At 45.0% G+C, this 20,731-nt stretch overlaps 1 protein-coding gene across 13 annotated transcripts in view; it reads right to left on the reverse strand.

Annotated features, from left to right (window-relative positions):
• The window catches only part of Kiaa1217 (KIAA1217 ortholog), a 302,809-nt gene that overhangs the window by 54,620 nt on the left and 227,458 nt on the right, over window positions 1–20,731 (reverse strand). For 12 of the 13 annotated variants that reach the window (XM_051151247.1, XM_051151246.1, XM_051151250.1 and 9 more), the window contains one exon: window positions 7,951–8,783. In XM_051151247.1, the coding sequence (XP_051007204.1) occupies window positions 7,951–8,783 (833 nt within the window). Of the gene's footprint in view, window positions 1–7,950; window positions 8,784–13,862; window positions 14,022–20,731 lie in introns of those variants that run through there. The other variant, XM_051151259.1, reaches the window with a different exon arrangement.

Consider the following 20,731-nt stretch of genomic DNA (forward strand, 5'->3'; position numbering starts at 1 on the left):
TTGGCCTTCTTTTTATTTCATTATATGCAGGTCATAAATTGCAGCCCATCGGGAGGATTATCACAGAGGTCCCAGATGAGCCTGACTTAGGAAAGTGCCCCTGCTTCTGAATTCTTAGCAATTGCAGTCTGTATCACTGCTTTGGAATTAATTATGTACAAGCATTCCCCCCCAATTATGGTAGGGGTGTAATTGAAAAGTTTACTTGTTCTTTCATTGTTTGGGACTTGGAATAAGTGGCGGTTGGATTTCCAGCTGGCCCACAGAAGCCTCTTTATCTTGAAGCGTATCATTAGTCCTCTCGCTCCACATTGTTTTCAAGGAGAAAAAATACGTGTCCTGACTCCCCAGCTGGACTCTGAAACACCAGGAAGAGCTCTCCCACCATGGAGCTCCCTCCTGCGCTCGGCAGGTCTTCCCCGCTCCCTGCTTTGCTAGGAGACTCTGACACTCTCAGGAAGACAGGAAGATATCCCCCAAGCATCCCCAAAGCCAAAAAAACAAAAAACAAAAAACAAAAAACAAAAAAACCCAAAGTCCTATGGCAGATGTTCTTGGCAGATGGGTCTGAGTCGGCACTGGGAGCCCGAGGCAGGCTCACCGCATTTAGCCAGAGCACAGCTTGGATGCGTACGTTAAGCTCTGAATGGTTAATGGTTGTCTTCAAAGTTTATGGTCCTTGTGTATGAGAACCACATCTAAGCTCCTCTCTGTGTCTGGTGAAGCAACCGGTTCACAGCCAAGTGTGTGAGAGGACCTCAATAAACACACATTGATCCACAATTAGCGCTCTGTGGGAAAGCAAGTCAGACAAGGGCCCAGTTAGTCAGGCATCAGCAAGCATCACAAGAGATGGTAATCCAACCACACCTGTGGTCCGGCCTCGCCATCAAGCATACTGCTCAGGTCTGAGGTAATCTTAAAAGGATGCCTTCCGCCAGCCTTGAAGACTTTGCTCAACAGACTTGCTAGTGGCTTTGCTACTTCATATATATATATATGCCTGGCTACTTTGTGTATTCTGAGTTGAATCTTTCTTCCACCATTCTACATTTCAGTTTTATTCTCTCACCCCTCCTCCATTCTATCTTTTGATGTTTTTTGCTATTAAAAAATATGTCTGCCCGCCTCTTCAGGCTTCTGTTTCGTCTCTGTCTTTGTCTCTTTCTTTTTCTCTTTCTCTTCTTGTGGTAGAGTGGTTTGCTCAAAGTAGGAGCTCTCAGACCCTAGCTCATGAATCCTGTGTGGAGTTGTTATTTTCTCCATTTTACAAGTGAGCAATGGAGGCAGAGCAAGGCTCCATTAATGTACCAATGAACCAAGTGCTAACAAGTCCGGGAAGTAACATAGGAAACTTGAAAGGCCACTAGGATCTAATGCCTCACCGTAAGCTGGGCAAAGACCCTACACTGATGGGAGTTACAGTGAGCTCTGTCATCACGCTCCATCTTGGGCATGGTAGCACAAATGTATAACCTCAGCATCTAGCAGCCTGAGGTAAGAGAGTCAGGAGTTCAAGGGCAGCCTGGGTACACAGATCCCATTTTAGAAATGAATGCCCCAAACCAAACCAACTAAACAAATTACAACATTGTCTTCCCAACAGGTAAAGGGCAGAACTGAAGTGAGGAGCTGTTGGTCACGTTCACTAGGATTCAGAAAGTCAGTCTCTCTCTCTCTCTCTCTCTCTCTCTCTCTCTCTCTCTCTCTCTCTCTCTCTCTCTCTCTCTCTCTCTGAGAGCAGAGGGTGTTTTTGGAGGTTTCTATCATGGGAGTGGGGTGGGGGTGGACACCTGACAATGTGGACCGGGCATGGTGGCACACGTCTTTAATCCCAGCACTCGGGAGGCAGAGGCAGGTGGATCGCTGTGAGTTCAAGGCCAGCCTGGACTACAGAGTAAGTCCAGGACAGGCAAGGCTACACAGAGAAACCCTGTCTTGAAAAACCAAAACAAAGCAAAACAAAAGAAGACAAATGCGTGGAGACAACCTGGCTGTCCTCACAGGGCAGCATTTGGGTATAGACTTTCTGTGGTGCCTCACCATGATAGGCACTCCCAGGGAGAAGGAAAAGAATAACCCTACATTTTTGATGATGGTTCACCGTGCTCCAGCAGGAGAAAGCACTGCCTAGACACTCCTCACAAGGCTGCCAGGCAGGTGAACACTTTTAAATGCCACAGACCCAGACTTGAACTTTCGTCCGCTCAACCCATAAGGCAGCAGTCCCTCCCATCTCTCAAAGTTAACCAGCACACGAACAGTCCTTTTAAAGTAAGAGCATGACGGGAAGCCATTGAACATAGAGCCAAACAACCAGATAGCATGGAGGCTCCCTTCTGCACACACGTTTTCTTTGCTCTTCTTTATAACCGGCCAAAAGTGAGGACTTGTCTTCAAGCCTAGGGTGCCCATGAAGTCCTAACAAGGTGCCAGGTGGTTTTGTTTGCTTTAGACTAAGGGTACAGATAGGACTAGACTTTGTGACTCTTCATGACTTTGCGACTAGACAGTGTGACTCTTTCCTACTCTGATAAACTTAGCTGTTCTGGCTGCAGGACAATGTTAAAGTGGGATCTCAGCTCAAGTTCACTGAGTGTGAAGAACTAAATCCTGTTTGCAGGATTCTGTTCTGCATTTGGAAGCACGGCCATGAGACTCTGCAATGAGCGTTTTTGAATTTTGAGTGTTATTTCTAGAAAGATGCTTTTGCTTATATGACCCAAGCTACAAATAGAAAATAATAAAAACATAAATGCCCTCAAATCTTACAGTTCTTGTGGGCTGTTTTATGTAGCATGGACAAAGATAATGATGCAGTTTAATGAAGTCGTTTTATAAGCAAGGGAAGCCAGGGCCTTGTACTCTAAATTGTCTGTCCCACACTGACTCCGTCACAAGTCTCTGACAGGTGCTTGAACCCATTTTCCTTTTTGGAGTCCCAGCAGAAGGGATTGGGCAAAGCCACCAAAATATGCAAGATGATCTTGCTTCTAGAAGCGCAGATACAAGAAAAGCTGTTATGGGAAAACTCCAACGGTCATGGGATCCTTGAAAGGAGAACACTGCCATCCGACAGATTACCCCATACATACTGGCCCTGGCTAGATAGTTACTGTAAGTGTCTTCAAAAGGAAAACAGATGCCAACACCACAAGAATGGGGCATATGACTGAGTGTAAGAGCGGAGATTAAATGACTCAGTCTTTAGTACTTCATTTCTATGTCAATGGAGCTGTTATAGAATTGCATTCCTTCAAACGGGCCGCCAATAGACCTCTCCTAGTATACGTGAGAAAGGAAGGATTCTTCTTTCTGATTTCTCATGTCTTGCAGCTATTTGGGTTATTACACTGAAGTGCTCTTAGGATCTGTACAAGAGTCCCGTGGGCGCTCACAAGGAAACACAGCTCCCTGAGGCTCCGGCTCCCGTGTTTTGTCAGCTCACATTTTAGACGTAAAAATCCCACTTTGAAGCTGCACAGAAAAAGCACTCTTCGTTTATTTGCTTTGAATAGCATGAAACTGCAACAGAAATTGGCTTGGCATTTTATACCCCATACTCATGAAGTTGGACTTTAAGGGGCTGAAGACTCTTTAAAAATACTACCCAGATTAAATATTTCGAAAATAACATCATGAGCTAAGTGAGACTATAGCATATAATTTTGCACTTTGGTAATTGTTCTTGTGTTTGTCTTCTACAGTTTTTTCTTTGACATAGTTAGTATTCAGATGCATTTTTTAAAAACTGAATTCGACCAGGAATGTTCTTTTCCTTTTCCCGTTTCTGTGTAATTGTGCTAATATACCAAGCTAGGGCAGTTATACTTTAAATGGCACATGTATATTTAGCAGTATAATTATGCAAATTCTGCCATGTTTATGATTGTACATGTCCTTCGGGAGCAGTTACTTAGCATCCAGTCCTGAAATGATTTCTGAAGGATTCTGGTTGCAGTGTTCAGAATTCATTTTTCTCTGCCTCTCAGCTGCGGGAAGGTGGGTAGACTGCTGTCAGTCAGCCACAGCTACTATAGTCAGATTATGAACCCCATACAGTATTTCTCCCTTCCTCTTTCTTCCGCTTGTGATGGAACCCAGAGCTTTGCACGCGCTACGTAAAGGCTCTACTACTGAGCCATTCCCTCATTTCTTAACACAGGGTCTCACTATGTAGCCTGGGCTGGTCTTGACCTTGCAAGGCCCTGTCTTAGACTCTCGAGCACTAGGATTACAGGTGTGTGTCAACATGCCTGACAAAAGCTACAGACCCTTTATTACCCCATTTTATAGCACCGGTGACCTTACGGAATCAACTTAACCACCCCGATCCTCAGTTTCTGCAACTACAAAATGGGCTAGTGCAAGTACGTAGCTTAGCAGTTGTTCTGACGGTCCTAGCCCATGCTACATGGAGGACACTTGATGCAGTGCGTGTTCAAAAGAGGTCCCTGCATGTGACAGATGTGCCCGTGTTCCAGCCGAGGCGCCACTGTTTATGAATCAGTGAGGACCGGAAGGAGGCCTTTCATTAGTAGAGGCTCAAAATGTAGATGGTGTATTTTCCTGACAAGGCGTGTGGTCTGTGTACATCGACATGTACGTCCGTATGGTGTGGTGTGTTTGTGTGAATGTGTATGCGGGTATAGGTGCCTGTGTGGTATCTCTGTGTGTGCTGGTTAGGTTTTCTTTCTTTCTTTTATTAAAACACAAAAACAAACAAACAAACAACAACAACAACAAAAAACTTGATATAAGTCAGGGTCATCTGGGAAGAAAGGACTTCAATTGAGAAAATGTCTCCATTATAGTGGCTTGTATGCAAGCCTGTGGGGCATTTTCTCTTATTAGTGACTGATATAGTGTCCCAGCCCACTGGAATCAGTAAGATCCCTGGATAGTTGTCCTGGGTGGCGTAAGAAAACGGAACACACAGGCCAGGAAGCAGCACGCCTCCATGGCCTCTGCTTTAGTTTTTGGCCCCAGTTTCCTACCCTGAGTTTCTTTCCTGGCTTCCCTCTGTGACGGACTGTTACCTGGGAGTGTAAGAGGAAACAAATACTTTCTTCCCTAAGTTGCTTTTGGTCATGGAGTTGATCACAGAAATAGAAATCTGACTGGGACAGTGTGTGTACACGAAGGCATGTATTTAGAGCATATATGTCTGTGGTGTTTGTTTTTGTCTGTGTGTTACAAGTGAGCAGCTGCCTCTGTGGGGTGCCTGTGTTTATATAAGTCTCTGTAGCATATGTGTATATATCTGTGATATATATTGGAATGCATATATGTGCATATATGTGTTTACATGTCTGGTGTGTATATGTATGAATATATGTATGTAATGTATGGTCTGTGGAAGGAGTTTGTGTGTGTACAGCACTAACCAGCTCACGAACACACAAACTCTCCAACTGTAATCTCTGGAAATAAGTTAATTAACAGATAAGGGTTCAAATAGGCAGGATGTGTGTGTGTGGGAGGGGGGGATTCTTGCTTGCTGTTTCACGTTGGGCAAAGGGGGTAACGTGACAATGTGAAGTTGTCAGCCTCATACTCATCTGTCATAACACAATGGTGACAATGACACTGTTTTGGGTGACCACTCTTCTTTTTAGGTTGATTTTTACCAATATCTTCTGTTTTAGATATAACAAAGTTGCATTTTATAAAAATGTTCTATAACATAGAGAGAAGAAATCTATAGACTTTTTTTTTGAGATTTGAAAAAAATAAAATTGAAGTCATTGAGGTTGGCAAATCCTTTTAAACAAGGGAGTGAAAGTCCAGTGGGGACTTTGACAAGCGGAGAGTGAATATCCTCTAAGACACTGGTCAGGGAGCCACACAGGGAACACTCGCCCATCTTCACAGGCTGTGGGCTTTCCTGCTGTTTGATTGCTTGACTGCATTGTTAATACAGGCTTGGACTTTGGCCTTGCAGTGATCCCCAGGCCTCAGTGTCCTGAGTGCCAGGACTGCGGAGTGCCCCACCATATCCATCACCAAATCTCTTGGCATATTGGGCTAAGTAGCTCTGTGGGCCAGGCACCCGTGGCATTTGCATCAGTGATGTCACACTGGGCGTTGGGAAGGAGCATGTGGTGGTTTGAAGAGCAATGTCCCCATGTGTTTGAACCCTTGGTTCCCAGTTGGCAGCACTTTGGGGAATGTTGGGGAACCGTTAGGAGGTGGGAATGGGGGGTGGGATTGGAGAGTTTATAGGCGGGCCCCACTCCCAGTTCTCACACTGCTTCCTAAGGGCGGTTAAAATGCGAACTCTCAGCCACTGGCCACCACATTTCCTTCACCATTATGGACACCTAGCCCTCTATAACTGTAAGTGAAAATAAGCTCTTTGTCTTCTAAGTTGCTTTTGGTCATGGTATTTTATCACAGCAGCAGAGAAGCAATTAATACAGAGGATGTACCCAGAACCCACCATGGGAACAATGTCACGGGATGGTGGTGAGTTAAGCTCTTGGTTCTCTGTCCCACCCCCCCCCCATCCAGCCCCGAGTCACCCATGGAGCGGTGGCAGCATGGTGGAAAGATGGGGAGGGGGTGGACTCTGGTGGGGGCTGGACTCTGCTGCTCAGCCTTACACCCCAGAAGTGGGTATTTTTTAAAAAATAATTTTATGCACTAAACCCTTGTGCTTTTCACTCTCGTCCTCCCTGTGACACACCATTTCCCAGCCTGCATCTCACAGACGCATCTGCACCTCAGGGACGCACTGCCCTGCTCACCACCAGCTCCAATTCCCTCCTGTTTCTTACTTCTACATCCTCACACCCATCAGCCACATGCTGTTTCTTCGACTGTGAGAGCTGGATTTGGTTCTTGCATTAATGACCCCAAAATGTTCATGTTCTTTCCTGTTTTGTTCTCCTGAAATCTTTGTGCTTGAGACTCCTTATGACTAAATGAATAGGGACAGCCTCCCATGAGAATTCTGCTAGAGGCGACAGGGCTTTGGACTGATTTGTGTGTGGAAACAGTAAGTTAGGAAGACAGTTCACATTCCATTCACAAGTTTGGACTTCTTATGAGGTTATATAACAGCAGGCAATGGAACCGTTTTTAGTGAGGAACAGCGCTTCTAAGCAGGTTCTGAGCAACTTAATATCTGATTCCTATATTTTATCTTTTTGGAACTCACATGAAATAGGAAATTGTTCCTTTCGCCTCAATCTCTCTGCTAAATTTTATGTTTACATAACTAATTTTATTCCTTTCAATCAATTCAGGTTAGGAAATTTTGCTCCATCAAAATTTGTTTTTCAATTATTACTTGGCAGATTTTGGAGGGTTTTAAAGACATATTCAGGATATAAAGTTTGAATACTGATATCCTTCACATCACACAACACACACACACACACACATACACACACACACACACACACACACCTGTGCGCGCGTGTGCAATACCGAGAGTGTTTTAGTCATTGGAAAACTGCTACCTATCCCAGGCCCACCCCTGAATAAGTAATAAATCCAGACAGTCCATGCTCATGCAAACTCATTCTTTCCAGTCCCCAAAACCAGATGAGAAAATAAAATCACATTCTATAGCCAGACGGTAAATGCCTGTGACCGACAGTTAGGCTACCACTCATTTTCTATGGCTGACAATTCTTATGACCCTTCATCCACTGTCTGCATGGTTTCTGCTAATCACTGTTTCCTCCCCAATGGCTCCAGTGGCAGTGCTGTGAGGACCAGAGTCCAGGGGCAGCTAGGGCCGGCGGCCTTTGTGACGCCTCTGTCTCCTTTCACACAGGCACTAGTGGACCTCACTGACCTGACCCCACTCACTCAGGAACTCGGCAGGGAAGGGCAGTCTTCCCTGATGCTCAGAATTTTGTTGCCTGGCTTGTGGGGGTCTAGAAAGCAGCTCTCAGCAACCCACAGGCATAGACCTCCCTCAGCACCCCAATGCCTTACCTGGTTTCTCTGTCTTTGGGGATCGTAGCTGTGCTGTAAGCAAAAACCTGCTTCTCAACTAGAGGAGGCCCCAGGTCTACGAGGCCGGATAATCCCGGAGTGTTCCGTGGCTTCTCGATGTACACTAGGGTGCCGGGCTCCTTTTTGAAGGACTGGCGACTGGGTGAGGCCCGGTCTGGCTGCAGGGTGTGAGGGGGGCCGTGTGCGTTAAGATGTGGGTGCATGTCTATCACTCTTAGGTCACCCACCCGGTGCGGAGAGGCTGGGGGTGTTTTGGAGCCCAAGGTAGGCAAATGGCTGTCAGGGTATTTCCTTGACTTTTGTCTGTATAACGACTGCTCCATATGCATCTCTGCTTGCAAGGAAGGGTTACAGTAAGCACTTGCTGACCGGATGGCTGTGCGGTGATACGCGATGACATGATCTGGGACATCCAGAGGGTGGCCGCCATGGGACGAAGCTATGCTCATGCGTCCCTCGTGATAGAGGTAGGGGTCAGCATAGAAACCCTCATTTCTGAACATAACCAGGTTTTTGCTGCTCATGTCTTCATCCGGCTTGACATCTCTTCTTTCTAAAATGGCGCTGGGGCTTGGGGAGATGGATCTGGAGACTGGCAAGCTTGAGAGTCTGTCCCTGGGGATGGTGGCATTGCCAGGAATAGCCATGGGACGGCTGCTCCCATAAGGAATTCTGGATGGAGAGGGAGGCAAGGAATGGGGCACTGGAGTGGATGGTGGGGAGTTTGGAATTGCGTGAGGCGGGTGAGCTGTGGATCCTGGTCGGGGGGCGACAAGGCCATCTCCTCTTGCATAAACAATTTCTCTCTGCATCTGGAAACAAAGCAAGGCATCAGAAAACATACTTAAATATTCATGTTTTTAGAGGAGTCTTGGTGTGACAAGGTGAATTTCTTAATAGGGGAGTCTGGCTGTGCCTCTCATCTTCTTACCAGACACAAACACCAAATTAATGGACCCTGAGAATATGTCCCCTTATTGGCAGAAGGGACTTTATAGAGGCAACCAAGCTATGGATCCTGAGGTAACAGAGTGATTCCAGATGGGCTCACTGCACTCGGGAAACAAGGAAGACAAGCTTGGGAGGGGGGTTTGCAACGGCAGAAACAGTTCTCTAGAGAAAGGCAGAAGGTGCTATTCTGGGGACTTAAAAGACCAAAGGAGGAGGCGGGCACTAAGGACTACAACTTCACATGACAAGGAAATGGATTTTCCCTCAGAGCTCCAACCAAAAGGCGGTCCTGCCTCCAGGTTGATAATGGCCCATGAAACTCATTTTAGAAACCCAACCTCTATACAAGAATAGGCTCATGACATTTAAAGCCTAAAGGTTTTGTTTGTTTGTTTGTTTTGTAATACTGGTATTCAAACCTGTAGCCTCATCTCTTAGGCAAACACTCTACTATGGCACCCCATCCCAGAACTCCAAGTCTCTAGCAATTTGTTGTAGCAACCTCAAAAAATCCAACATATACCCAATGGCAGCAACATGGTGTCATGCTCTAAATATTGAGGTCACAGCTTCTTAAGCCATTTAATAAATGAGGTTAATGCACACATGGGTTTAAAGTTATGTTTTCCAAAACCTGTGTTGGGCACATTTTCCTACAATTAGCCCTGGTGAATAACTAAGAAACACTTCCTCACCTTTCCAGGCTAATGCTATGTAAGACCATGGCTAGAAGGCAAAGTGGATCCCTGGGAGAAGTGTGGAAAGGGGTTCAATTCACTCGCCAACTCTTTATTTGAACCCCAGTAGAGACAGCACAGCAGGTTGGGGGAGTAGGGAGGGAACAGTGAGGTGATAGGTAAACTCGTGAGAAGAGAAGGGATCCGAAGGATGGTGGGGGCACGGTGGAAAGTCCTGAAGGCACAGTCCTACGGGGCCATTAGATAGTGATGGGACTGAGGCAGCAGGCCACTATAAACTGGACCATTGGGCGGGTAGCTCAGATATCTAGGCTGTGGTATTGTGTGGTCCAGGAGAGGTAAAGATGGCCCTGGCTCTTGGACAAATGCATCTTCAAAGAGAAACAGTCAGAAGAATCAACTTAATGAGGAAAGAAGGAAAATGCACTTGTGCTTTGCAACCACCCAGAACCAAAACCACAAATAAATCCAGGACACGATTACCTGATAAACAGATCAAGGCCCAAGAGGAAAGCGGAGACCGTTGTCCCTTATCCTGACTTCCAAGAGATGTCAGAGGGATGGAGGGATGGCTGTGATGGGAACGTGGGAGAGAGGAGGAGGCGCAAACAGAGAAGAGCCAGAATGTGCGCCTGATGGCGTGCCTGATGGGGGAGAGTAGACTGGATACGAAACAGAGCCCATGCTTTGAATAAAAGAAACTGATCCCTCATCACAGAAATCCGTTTAGTGAGAAGCCTTTACCAAGTGCTTTCTAAGCGCCAGGCACTGGGACACAGCTCCAGACAAGCTTTCTAGCTGCTACTGAGAAGGCGAGAGCTCCCCCCAAAACTGCCCCCCCCACCCCGGGTCTTCTTGGTGGGAAGGCAGGGCAAGAGCCAGTTAGTCTTCCACAGCTTCTTATCCTGTCCCTGGCATCCAACGATACAGAGCTCTTGAAAGAATCAGGGACCTCTATGCACCATAACGAATTTTACAAAGAAAGTGACCAGGTTAAAATGCAAAGTAGGTACAAACAGGCAACAATTAAGTGAAGCTGTTTGTGAGCACTTCCCAAACAATCACAGAAGTGGCCTCTCAATTCCCTAAGGAGCAGGTCTGGAGACCTCACGGGGAGCAGGCTCCCGACTTACACAATCACAGTGTGTCTCACTATTCTCTTTCCTCCTTAACACAGCATGGAGTTCATGCCCCCCTGGGCTAGTCTGCTCACTGTTCTCCAAATCTGACTGTGGTATACTCACACTACCCAGTGTCCTTACTCTTGTGTTCCATACCTAGTCCTGGTTCCAGGTGCCCTAACGTTCCAGCTTATATGACCGCTCGCTCTCTGCCTACCTGACATATACATGACTCAGGTGTGCAAGGAAGCAGACCCAAAGGGCCCCACCCAAGGTCATCATGGGCAAGTGTACTCGATTAGTTCTCCAGAACGGCTGGAAGACACATGGAACAGACAAAGGTAAGCTCAGTGCATGGCTTTATAGGTCATAAAATCTGAGAGGGTCTGACTCATCTGGCAGTGAGTATCTGACCAAATGCCCCAAACAATTATCACATGCAATATGATAACCAGCCAAAAGGAATCTCAAGATAAAATCATCTACCACATAGACTCAAACAGGCCACTGTGTACAGAACATCACACATTGCCTAAGCCAAATGAACAAGAAAAGTTTTGCTGACATTATTGCTGGGAATTACAGAGGTTAACAAGACCGCTAAGTGCTTTATCCAGGGTCATCTCTGCTTTCTTCTTTCTTATCTAGCTCGAGGTAACATCTAGATTTTGAGGATCCCAGCCTAGCTGGCCACAGTAGAAATAGCCATCTTTCTGTTAAGAGAGTTAAAAAAAAGAACAAGATTCTAAACAGTAGAGAACTGCTAAGATAAAATTAATATTAGTGAAAGGAAAATGTAAAAAATTATTCTAATTAATAAAAACGCAGACGTGTATCTTTTAAAGACAGCAGACATATTCGAGTATGAATTTAGAAAATGTTTTGTGATATTAAAAGACATAGCTAAAAGTTATATTTAATAAAGTATCTTTTAAAATGGAGTAGCAAAAGACTGATTAGAAAAAAAAATCATTAAAGTTTCTGGTGGTGTGTATGGATAAATTCTGAAAGAATAAATCAGTTAAGAAAAATTCTGTAATCCCAGCACTCAAGGAGGCAGAAGCAAGTGGATTGCTATGAATTCAAGGCCAGCGTGGTCTACAATGTAAATCCAGGTCAGCTAAAGCTACACAGAGAAACGCTGTCTTAAAAAACATTATTGTTGTTGTTGTTGTTGATATTATTATTATTATTATTATTATTATTATTATTATTATTATAGATTGTGCTGTGCATTCATATGATAAGCATGGGTGTCAGTCAAAATACCAAAGAGCCAGCATCCATCTTGGTCTGGGCGTTCATGCTAACTAACAGTCGCCAGTGACACATACCTCCTGACCATGCTGGCTGGCATCATCCCTGCCTTTTCCACTTCAAAAACAATCTTGCAATGGTCCAGTGGGGCCACTGAGTTAGCCACCAAACATTCCACTATGACAGAACAGTTAGCCTGAGGTTGAACGTCTCCATCAATACCAGTGGCACAGATGTCAGAAGCCTTTGGCAAAATGCTCGTGGTGTTTTGCCAGGCTATGTCTGATTTCCCAAGACTGAGCTTTAAAAAGCACCCTGATCATTTCACCCTCTGCTCTAAATAGAGTCCCAAAAGGGGATGACATGGTAATCCCATTAAGCTGTGGGAAAACATGGCTTTCAAGTCTACAAGAACAAACTCTTAACATGAGATAACTCCGGTTCATATAGTAAATGCCCCAGTCAGCTGAAGGTACCTCACTCAGGACATGGTAGAAGGTGAGGAAGGAACCTCATGGTGATTTGTAAAAATTATACTTTAATTGCCTCACAAGATACTTGTATGGCTGTTGGGGTAGGTAAGCTTCAATAATTTTTAATTTATAACAACCTCTGCCACTCAAGCTAGTGTCCTTCTTATGACTGTAATGTCCTAGTTTCAGGTGTCTACAGTTTTGTTTGGTTGTGGTTTTTAATTGTCTTGCTGACAAAGACCTGACATTATATATGTGCGAGGTTTTCGTATACTAATACGCACAGTCAGGACTAGGAGAAAATTAACTTTTCGTGGTAAGATAAGCAAGATGCACGTGCACACAGGACTGCAGCTGATCATTTTAGCTCCTGAGTTTTCCATCCTGTCCCCAAGGCTTCTTCTGTATCTTATTCCTCTTGGTAAGTTACAAGTAGCTATGTTCATCACTAAAGCTTTCTCTACAGAAAATTTAACGTTGGTGTCTTTCAGTAAACCTCAGATTTTTCACTTAGCAGAAATAAAGAGTACCTAGACACAACAACAAAGCTCTTCCTACGCCCTTATCAGAATTCAAGTCGACTATTTATTTATTTGTCTGCATAGGCTCGGGCACGGCAAATCTTCAACCATCCAGCAATGTGTAGACCAGGCTACTCCTCCTTTCTCGCTTGCTTTGTGAGGTTCTGTCTTTTCCTCTTTCCACTGCTACCCAAATCCCTATTGTGTCTCAGTTGTTAGAGTCCTTCTGACGCTGGCAACCAGGGAGCTGTTTCACACAGTCTCCTCACCCAGGTGGCCCTGGGTAGCACGCTGCTAGTCTTGCTTACAGCGCCCAGTTCAATAAGCTGTCCCATTCTCCCATCAAACCAGAAGACACCAATGGTTGGCACAAATGACACTGGAGTTAGACAGCTATACATCCAGCTGTGTTTCATCTCCCCCAAACATCCTGAAACAAGGCATCATCTGGTTGGACTTTTCTTGAAAGTAAGATAAGAAGAACATTTTAAAATAGTTTCTGGGAAAGAAAATCTAGCATTGGGGTGGGGGTGGGGGTGAGGGGTGGGGGGTGAGGGGTGAGGGGTGGGGATGAGGGGGTGAGGGGGGGGGTGGGGGTGAGGGGTGGGGGTGAGGGGTGGGGGGTATTCATTTAACATCTTTTGCGGAAACGTTGCCGTAATCAAGTCTCTTTCTGAAGCGTCTACAGCACATACGGATATGCTTTGTGGGGAGAGACTATTATGTTCAGCTTACTCTATTTCAAGCCCCACCCTCCCAAGTCTAGAATCTGTACGTGGCCTCCTTCATCAGACCACATAATGAAGTAACCGGAGAAAACAAAAGCTTTCTTAGAGATGTTTTCATCCTCAAAGAATTAAAGTCACTTACGTTTGCGTGAGGGAACCACCTGTGTAACTGACGCTGGGAACAGGCCCATTGGCTCTGCGCCGGCTTATGGGACTCCTTTGTTTGAGATCTCCATCTGAGTCCACGGGGCCCTCACTTCCTTCTCTTCAGAGTCCAAAACACAGCGAGGACGCTCAGATCCTGAAACACTTTCCCGGTGAAGACCGGTTTGTTTTGCCCGGTCTTCAGAGAGACGCTGACACAGGCATGGATAAAAAGTAGCTCTCCCAATGATAAGCCAATTCCTCCTCCCCTTGGAAATTAGTCACTGAATAACCTCAGCCCACATCCAACCACAGGCTACTGCGTGGGTGACTCAATCCTTCAACAATCGCTTACAGGGAAACACAGAGCAAGGAGGGCGCTCAGTGCCGAGAGCCCTGGGTAAATGAGTTAACAGTATAAGCCGTGTTTCCAAACAGATTCTACGTAAGGCAAAGGGGATCCTTAGAAGAGACCAACAGCCAGCCACCAAGTAGCGAGACCCACAGAGAACCCCAGCGTGCCAAGTATCCCCCAAGGCCCAACTCTCAGAGCAGTTTCCTGTGATGGGTGCTGGAAAAAGAAAGAAAGAAAGAAAGAAAGAAAGAAAAAGAAAGAAAGAAAGAAAGAAAGAAAAAAGAATTGGCCCAGAACCTAAACTTCATTTTTCTGCCAGACTTTTGAAGTCTGGTTATTGGCAAGTAAAGGCAGCCCTGTCTCCTCCCCAGGTTTGTAGTACCTGAGGGAAAAATAAGACCGAGCGAAAGATGTTGTCTACTAATTAACCAGCCATTTGTTTGTTTGTTTGTTTGTTAACCAGGCTGAGCTAGCTATCAGTCCTCTGCAGCACAGGGCTAGCAACGGCTATCATTCTGGAAAACCCAGCTGAAGTGAGGAGGGAGAAGAGAGGGCAAACGCAGGTGCTGAAAGACAAGGTCTGAGAAAGCCAAGCAGCACCTGGCAGCCCCACCCTAGGCAAGAAGGAAGAGGAAACCCCGGGTTCTCCAGAGGCCTCCCCTGGGGAAGGCGCAAACAGCCTGCTCTCCCAGGGAGATAAGCACAAGAAGGTCTGTGTCGCACTAGGAGTGGCTTGCTGGAGGTCAGGCGCCAACACCTGCCTAACAAAAAAGGTGAGTGAGGAAAAAAGCCAAGCCTTCTGCTGGCTCACAGAGGCACTCTGTTTAGTCACTCCCCAGCTCTGGCTCTCTGGGCCCTCAGGGACAATACAACACCCAGCTGGGAACCCTGCAACAGGGAACCTCAGACACTGGCTGGCCTTAAGCCACACCCCACTACCACAAGCATGGCTGCCTGTACTGAAAGAAAGAAAGAAAGAAAGAAAGAAAGAAAGAAAGAAAGAAAGAAAACCAAACGCTTTCAGACTGTCAGAGGTTGTTCGTGCAGACCAAAAGGATCTGTGACGTCTCTAAAGTCCAAAGGCAGTAGTCAGCACTGCAAGTTCACCAAGAGAACTGTTTACTACCTCCGCATTGCTTGTGGTTGTTAAGGGAGGCCGGAAAATGGTGCCCACGACACCACCGGCCTCCTAAGATGTCCCAATAGAAACAAGATTTTGACGAAGTGGTTGTAACAGATGCCACCTAAGGGGTTGAGAAAGAGGAGAAGAGATTTGAAAACACTTGTTTTGATTTAAAAAAAAAAAAAAAAATCCAATCAGCAAGAATTTGCTATTTCTCACCAGGCTACGGGAGGCACATGCTCTCAGTTCCCCGGGCATCTGGCAAACAGTTGGCAGGTTCTGTGGGGTCACAGGAGGGCTTTCCAGGAAGGAAGGCTGGCCTCATTGTCTGTGAAAGCCACATCCAGCCCTATCCCACCTTCAGTGTCTTTGCTTAATGGCACAGGGCACAGCCTGGATCTTTGATCCCCCCACCCCACCCCCCCGCGCCATGTCTTCATGTGCGGGACCGCACTGTATTTGGATTATCAGGGGGCCTCGGTGCTCTTTGGCTGAGTAAAGCATGCCATATTACGCCATGGCAGCCAGCTTAGAGGACGAGGGCTTCTGCTGACCCTGCTACCGTGCAAGTTGGTTCCTCTCCCGCCTCTCCCTTCCTGCCGCGACGAACCATTTCCATTCACACTCGGGGTGCTCCAGGGCACTCCACTCTGCACATCTCATGCGTGGCTTCATCATTACAGGGTGGGGTGGGGGACAGTAACTCGCTGGGAGGAAGGAGTCTGAAAGGCAGCCCAATCCTGGGGTGAATCAGGATGAGTTAAATGCTCTCTCCTAAGCAGAAATGTGATCCCAGAGAGGGGAGACCGGTTTGCTACCCAAGGCTCTAGAGAGGTGGCTCATGAACCATCCTTTTCAGAAAGGATGTGCTTGCTATGTATCCTTTTCAGAAAGGATATGCTTGCTATATACACATCGACCCACAGGCGCATGTGGAACCCCCTCTTCAAAGGACTGCTTAACTCCGACCCACCAGGCCAAGTGCAGCCTACTTCTAGCATCTCGTACTCTTGTCTGACCACGAGGCTGTTCGCGTAGGACAGACAGCCTTTGTCAGACTGCTATTCATTCCCCCCTCTTCTTTTGAGGGACTAAGGCTGCAAGTGAAGTGGAAGCAACTTATTTCTTTTGCGTTAGCATTAAGAAAGGTCTTGCCCGTAAACAGCTAGTATTACTGCAGTAGGAAATAATGCTTATTCTCTGCGAAGGCTGATGGGTATTGTGAAATTTACCCCTCACTCCTCTTTCTCACTTACTATCAGTTTCAGAAATACATATGTGAAAAGAAACGCCATGGTGCCTATAGACATGAAAGTGGTATCATAAACGGAAATGATCATTATGCTGGAAAAATTTCAAACCCATCTTGTTTATACTGTTAAAATTGCAAGGATGGTCATTTGTAAGGTCTTATTAATCTATTAATGTTTCATTTGCTCATAAATGGACCGTCTCCCAGACATGAGACAGACAGGCTGTTGCCAAAATTATTGGCTTCTTAGTAAAGAGATGATCCAGTCAGAGGTTAGCTGATGGCTATATTTAACATGAGTGTTATTCCCAGAAATAGTTGAAGAACTTGAGTTGAGCCTTACACCACCAGATCTGCTGGACCAGCCCTGTGCCCAGCAGTGATCAAAGATGCTTGGGCTGGGGCCGAATAAAGAAATAACAGTAAGTGCATCATCTAACTTCTATGCATAATCACAGAACAGGCAGAGCTTAAGGTTAGATAAAAGAACCCCCTCCCCACGGGTACTCGATCTTCCACTGGGCTGCCCGCCTGTGTTATCATGAGCCAAGGACAACTCCTTTTGTATCTTCAATAGTTACAGTTAGTAATAGCATATCTTCTTGCAAACATTCGCAACAGACGGATCAAATGACGCCTTCTCCACCCCTGTGCATCCACCCTTGCCTCTGCATGGACAAAGTCCTTTTGTGCCTGAATCCCTTTTAGGACTTCTAGATTTGTTGCTGGTGTACTACCTATGTGCTCAGATCAGTGGCTTACACTATTTCCTTTGAATAACAGCTATTGAAATGCCTATTTAATTATTAATGTACACCTTAAATGTATAATATATTGCATTATTAACTTATAATGCTTTCATTGTGAAAAGAATTTTAAATGTGCCCTCGAGCGAATGCATATGAAAACCGTTTAGTAGTTTTGCGCCACGCAAAGTGCCTTCAGTTATGATTTTTATCTTATGGGCCCCAGGACTCAGGGAGGTACACAGGGCAGGTATTACTGTCCTGAATGGCTACAGAATGACACATAGGGAATTAAGAACCTTGTCCAACATCATGTAGCAAGTATATACACGTAGTAGCTAGTAGTACCTTAGTCACATTCATCTGTAGGGAATAACTTCTAATACCTTAACTGGATGCCTAAAACTGAAGATAATATAAAATATCATATATACTATGCTGCCCCTTACAGATCCTCAAAGAGATCAACAACAATAATACCTAATTATAACAACAAACCGTAATAAAAGCTACTTAGAACTTTTGTTTATTTCTTGAGTTTCTATCGATTAAGTTTAGATGAACTAAGATTGACCTTAGGGAGTTGATATCTTGGGAAGGAGAATTGGACACAAATATTATACATGGATATATATGGATATGAATATATGCAGATTTCAGATTACTTATGCACTAAAATATCTGGGATGTTTCTTATTAAAGTATCTGAGCATCATGAGTCCATTTATGCTAAAGGTACCATTCTAAGGACCATATATATCTCTCAGGGTTAACTAGTGCATTATCTCTCAAACTCATTAACCAGGGACAGAGACATAGATCCCTTCTCTGGACCCTATGATGTGATTGAAGAAATTTAGATACCACAGCAAATAGCTTTCAGGATGACTGCGACAATGTGAGAATTAAGACGTGCATTTTTTTGGCTTGATGACATGGCAAGTCTAAACTTACCAAATGAGTTCATAATGATTTATATAGAATGGTAATCACTACAACTGTAGACTAGAGAGACTGAGTTTTCAGGGCCAGTTAGAGAAAAATGATGGCAGTTAGTTACATGGATGAATGACAGAACTTGGAAACCAAATGGTCACTTAGCAGTCCACTCTGTATCCTTTGGGGATGTATGCTGCTTCCACTATTGTTTAGCACAACAAACATAATGTGAGATGAGCTGCATTACAGAGCCCATTTTAAACAGTCTGCTGTGGGGGGTGAAAGGTGCTTTGTCATCATTTTTATCTATAACTGAACACTGGCTAATGTGTCAGGAGAAGAAAGGATTGTATAAGAGACAAGCCCCGGGAAAGAACTAGAGGAAAAGAATTTATAAGTCACCAAATCCAACCCCCCAGCAAATACACGTGAAACAATAATGGAGTTTCATATCAAAAGCAGCCCTTGTGGCAATCACCTTTGATTGAGCAGGGTCTCCTGTTCTGTCTTTAAAAGATATGGGATGGGGCTGGAGAGATGGCTCAGTGGTTAAGAGCATTGTCTGCTCTTCCAGAGGTCCTGAGTTCAATTCCCAGCAACCACATCATGGCTCACAACCACCTATACACTCTAATGCCCTCCTCTGGCATGTAGGTATACATGCAGATAGAACACTCACATAAATAAATAAATAAAATCTTCAAGAAAAGACTAAAAAAAAAAAAAAAAAAAAAAAAAAAAAGATATGGGATATTTTAAGTGGCTTCTGATATGGGATATTTTAAGTGGCTTCTGGTGTCAAACATCCATGGGCATATTAGGTGGGAGGATGCTTATGGGTAAGACTGGCAGTGGATGCTGTGCTCCAGCTGCAAAGGGCTGCTTTCTCAGTTCCTTCAGAGGCATTCCAGTTTTGTCTTTGTAATGAGTGTGCCCTTGAAACCCCATCTGTGTTCCTTGGCTTTAGCTGGAGCCTGAGACAGAGAATACAAAACACCTGCGAGTATTTGGAGCCAATTATTATCCCTGAATGACCTCCAAGTGTGTCTCTCAAAAATCAGGGTAGACAGGCTAGTGAGATGTCTTAGCAAGTAGAAACACTTGTCCCATAGGCCTGATAGCCTGAGTTCAGTCCCTGGAGCTTAAGGTAGAAGGAGAGAACCAACTCTCAGAAATCATCCTGTGATCTCCACTCATGGGCCAATCCATACAATGCCTGTATGCTGCTGTGTGTGCACACACCCCCACACCAATATAATAATAATAGAAATAATAATAATAATAATAAATTAATAACTGAAAAATGTTTAAATCATCGTAGAATGATGAAGGGCAACCAACAGCACTTCTGAATAAACCACTGAATCAGCTTCTAACCCAGGAATTAACATGAGCTTCTTTACCTTTAAATAAGATTTCCTGTAATGCCCACTCCAAAAATATGATTCTGTGAATTCATGGAGTGTTTGTCAAGTAGCTACAATATGTGGTAAATCCAGAGTTACAGTTGATGATGGAGAAGGGATCTGTTAAGACATAATCCTCACCAGGCATAGTGGGACATGGCTTTGACCCCAGGATTTGGGAAGCAGAGGTAGGCAGATCTCTGAGTTTAAGGACAATGGACAGCGTGGTGTACATAGTGAGTTCCAGGACAGCCAAGGCTACATAATGAGACCTTCTCTCAAACAACAAAACAAAACAAAAACCAAGCAGGACATAATCTTTATTGTGAGGCCCACTTAAATCTAACGTAACTCAAACACCAGATCAATGTAGATGACAAAAATTTATTGTAATCAAGTTGCTACTGATCGATCAGGGCTGTAGAACAGACTCAGCAGCTGAACTGCGACCCTGAAGGGATGTTGTGCAGCATATTTAAAGGATGAAACCATAAAGCGAGCGGGATGAGGCAGGCTGAGCACTGTCCAATCATATTTTTGACATAAAGGGTTGAGCAAGGGAATTTCCATCAACCAGGATAGGAGTAGGTTCCTGGGTCTGGGATCTTGAACTTAACTTTGCTCTTTCCAGCAAGATGGAGAAGTTGTCCTTGAGATGGCTGGTCTCAGACAACTGTTTCATTACAAGTTGTCCTTGAGATGGCTGGTCTCAGACAACTGTTTCATTACAAGTTGTCCTTGAGATGGCTGGATAACCCAGCCAACTGTTTCCTTACAACAGAAGCTGTCCAGCTATTGGGAAGTCCCCAGGTCTCCTAGCCCCTGGGACCTTATACTTAGTTTCCCCCTGTGATTAAATGGTGTCTGAAAACAAAATGATTGTACTTAGAATAGGTTTCTTTTGCTTGTTCCCACAACCCTCACCTTTGAGGAAGGCATAGTCTAGAAGGGAAAGTTAAGCGCGTGCGCACGCGCACACACACACTCAAAATAGAATCCAGCAAGAGCCACCTAAATGAGTACAATAGACAAATACACTCAGATCC

Source organism: Acomys russatus, chromosome 9 (assembly GCF_903995435.1).
Source record: "Acomys russatus chromosome 9, mAcoRus1.1, whole genome shotgun sequence".
Classification (NCBI taxonomy): Eukaryota; Metazoa; Chordata; class Mammalia; order Rodentia; family Muridae; genus Acomys; species Acomys russatus.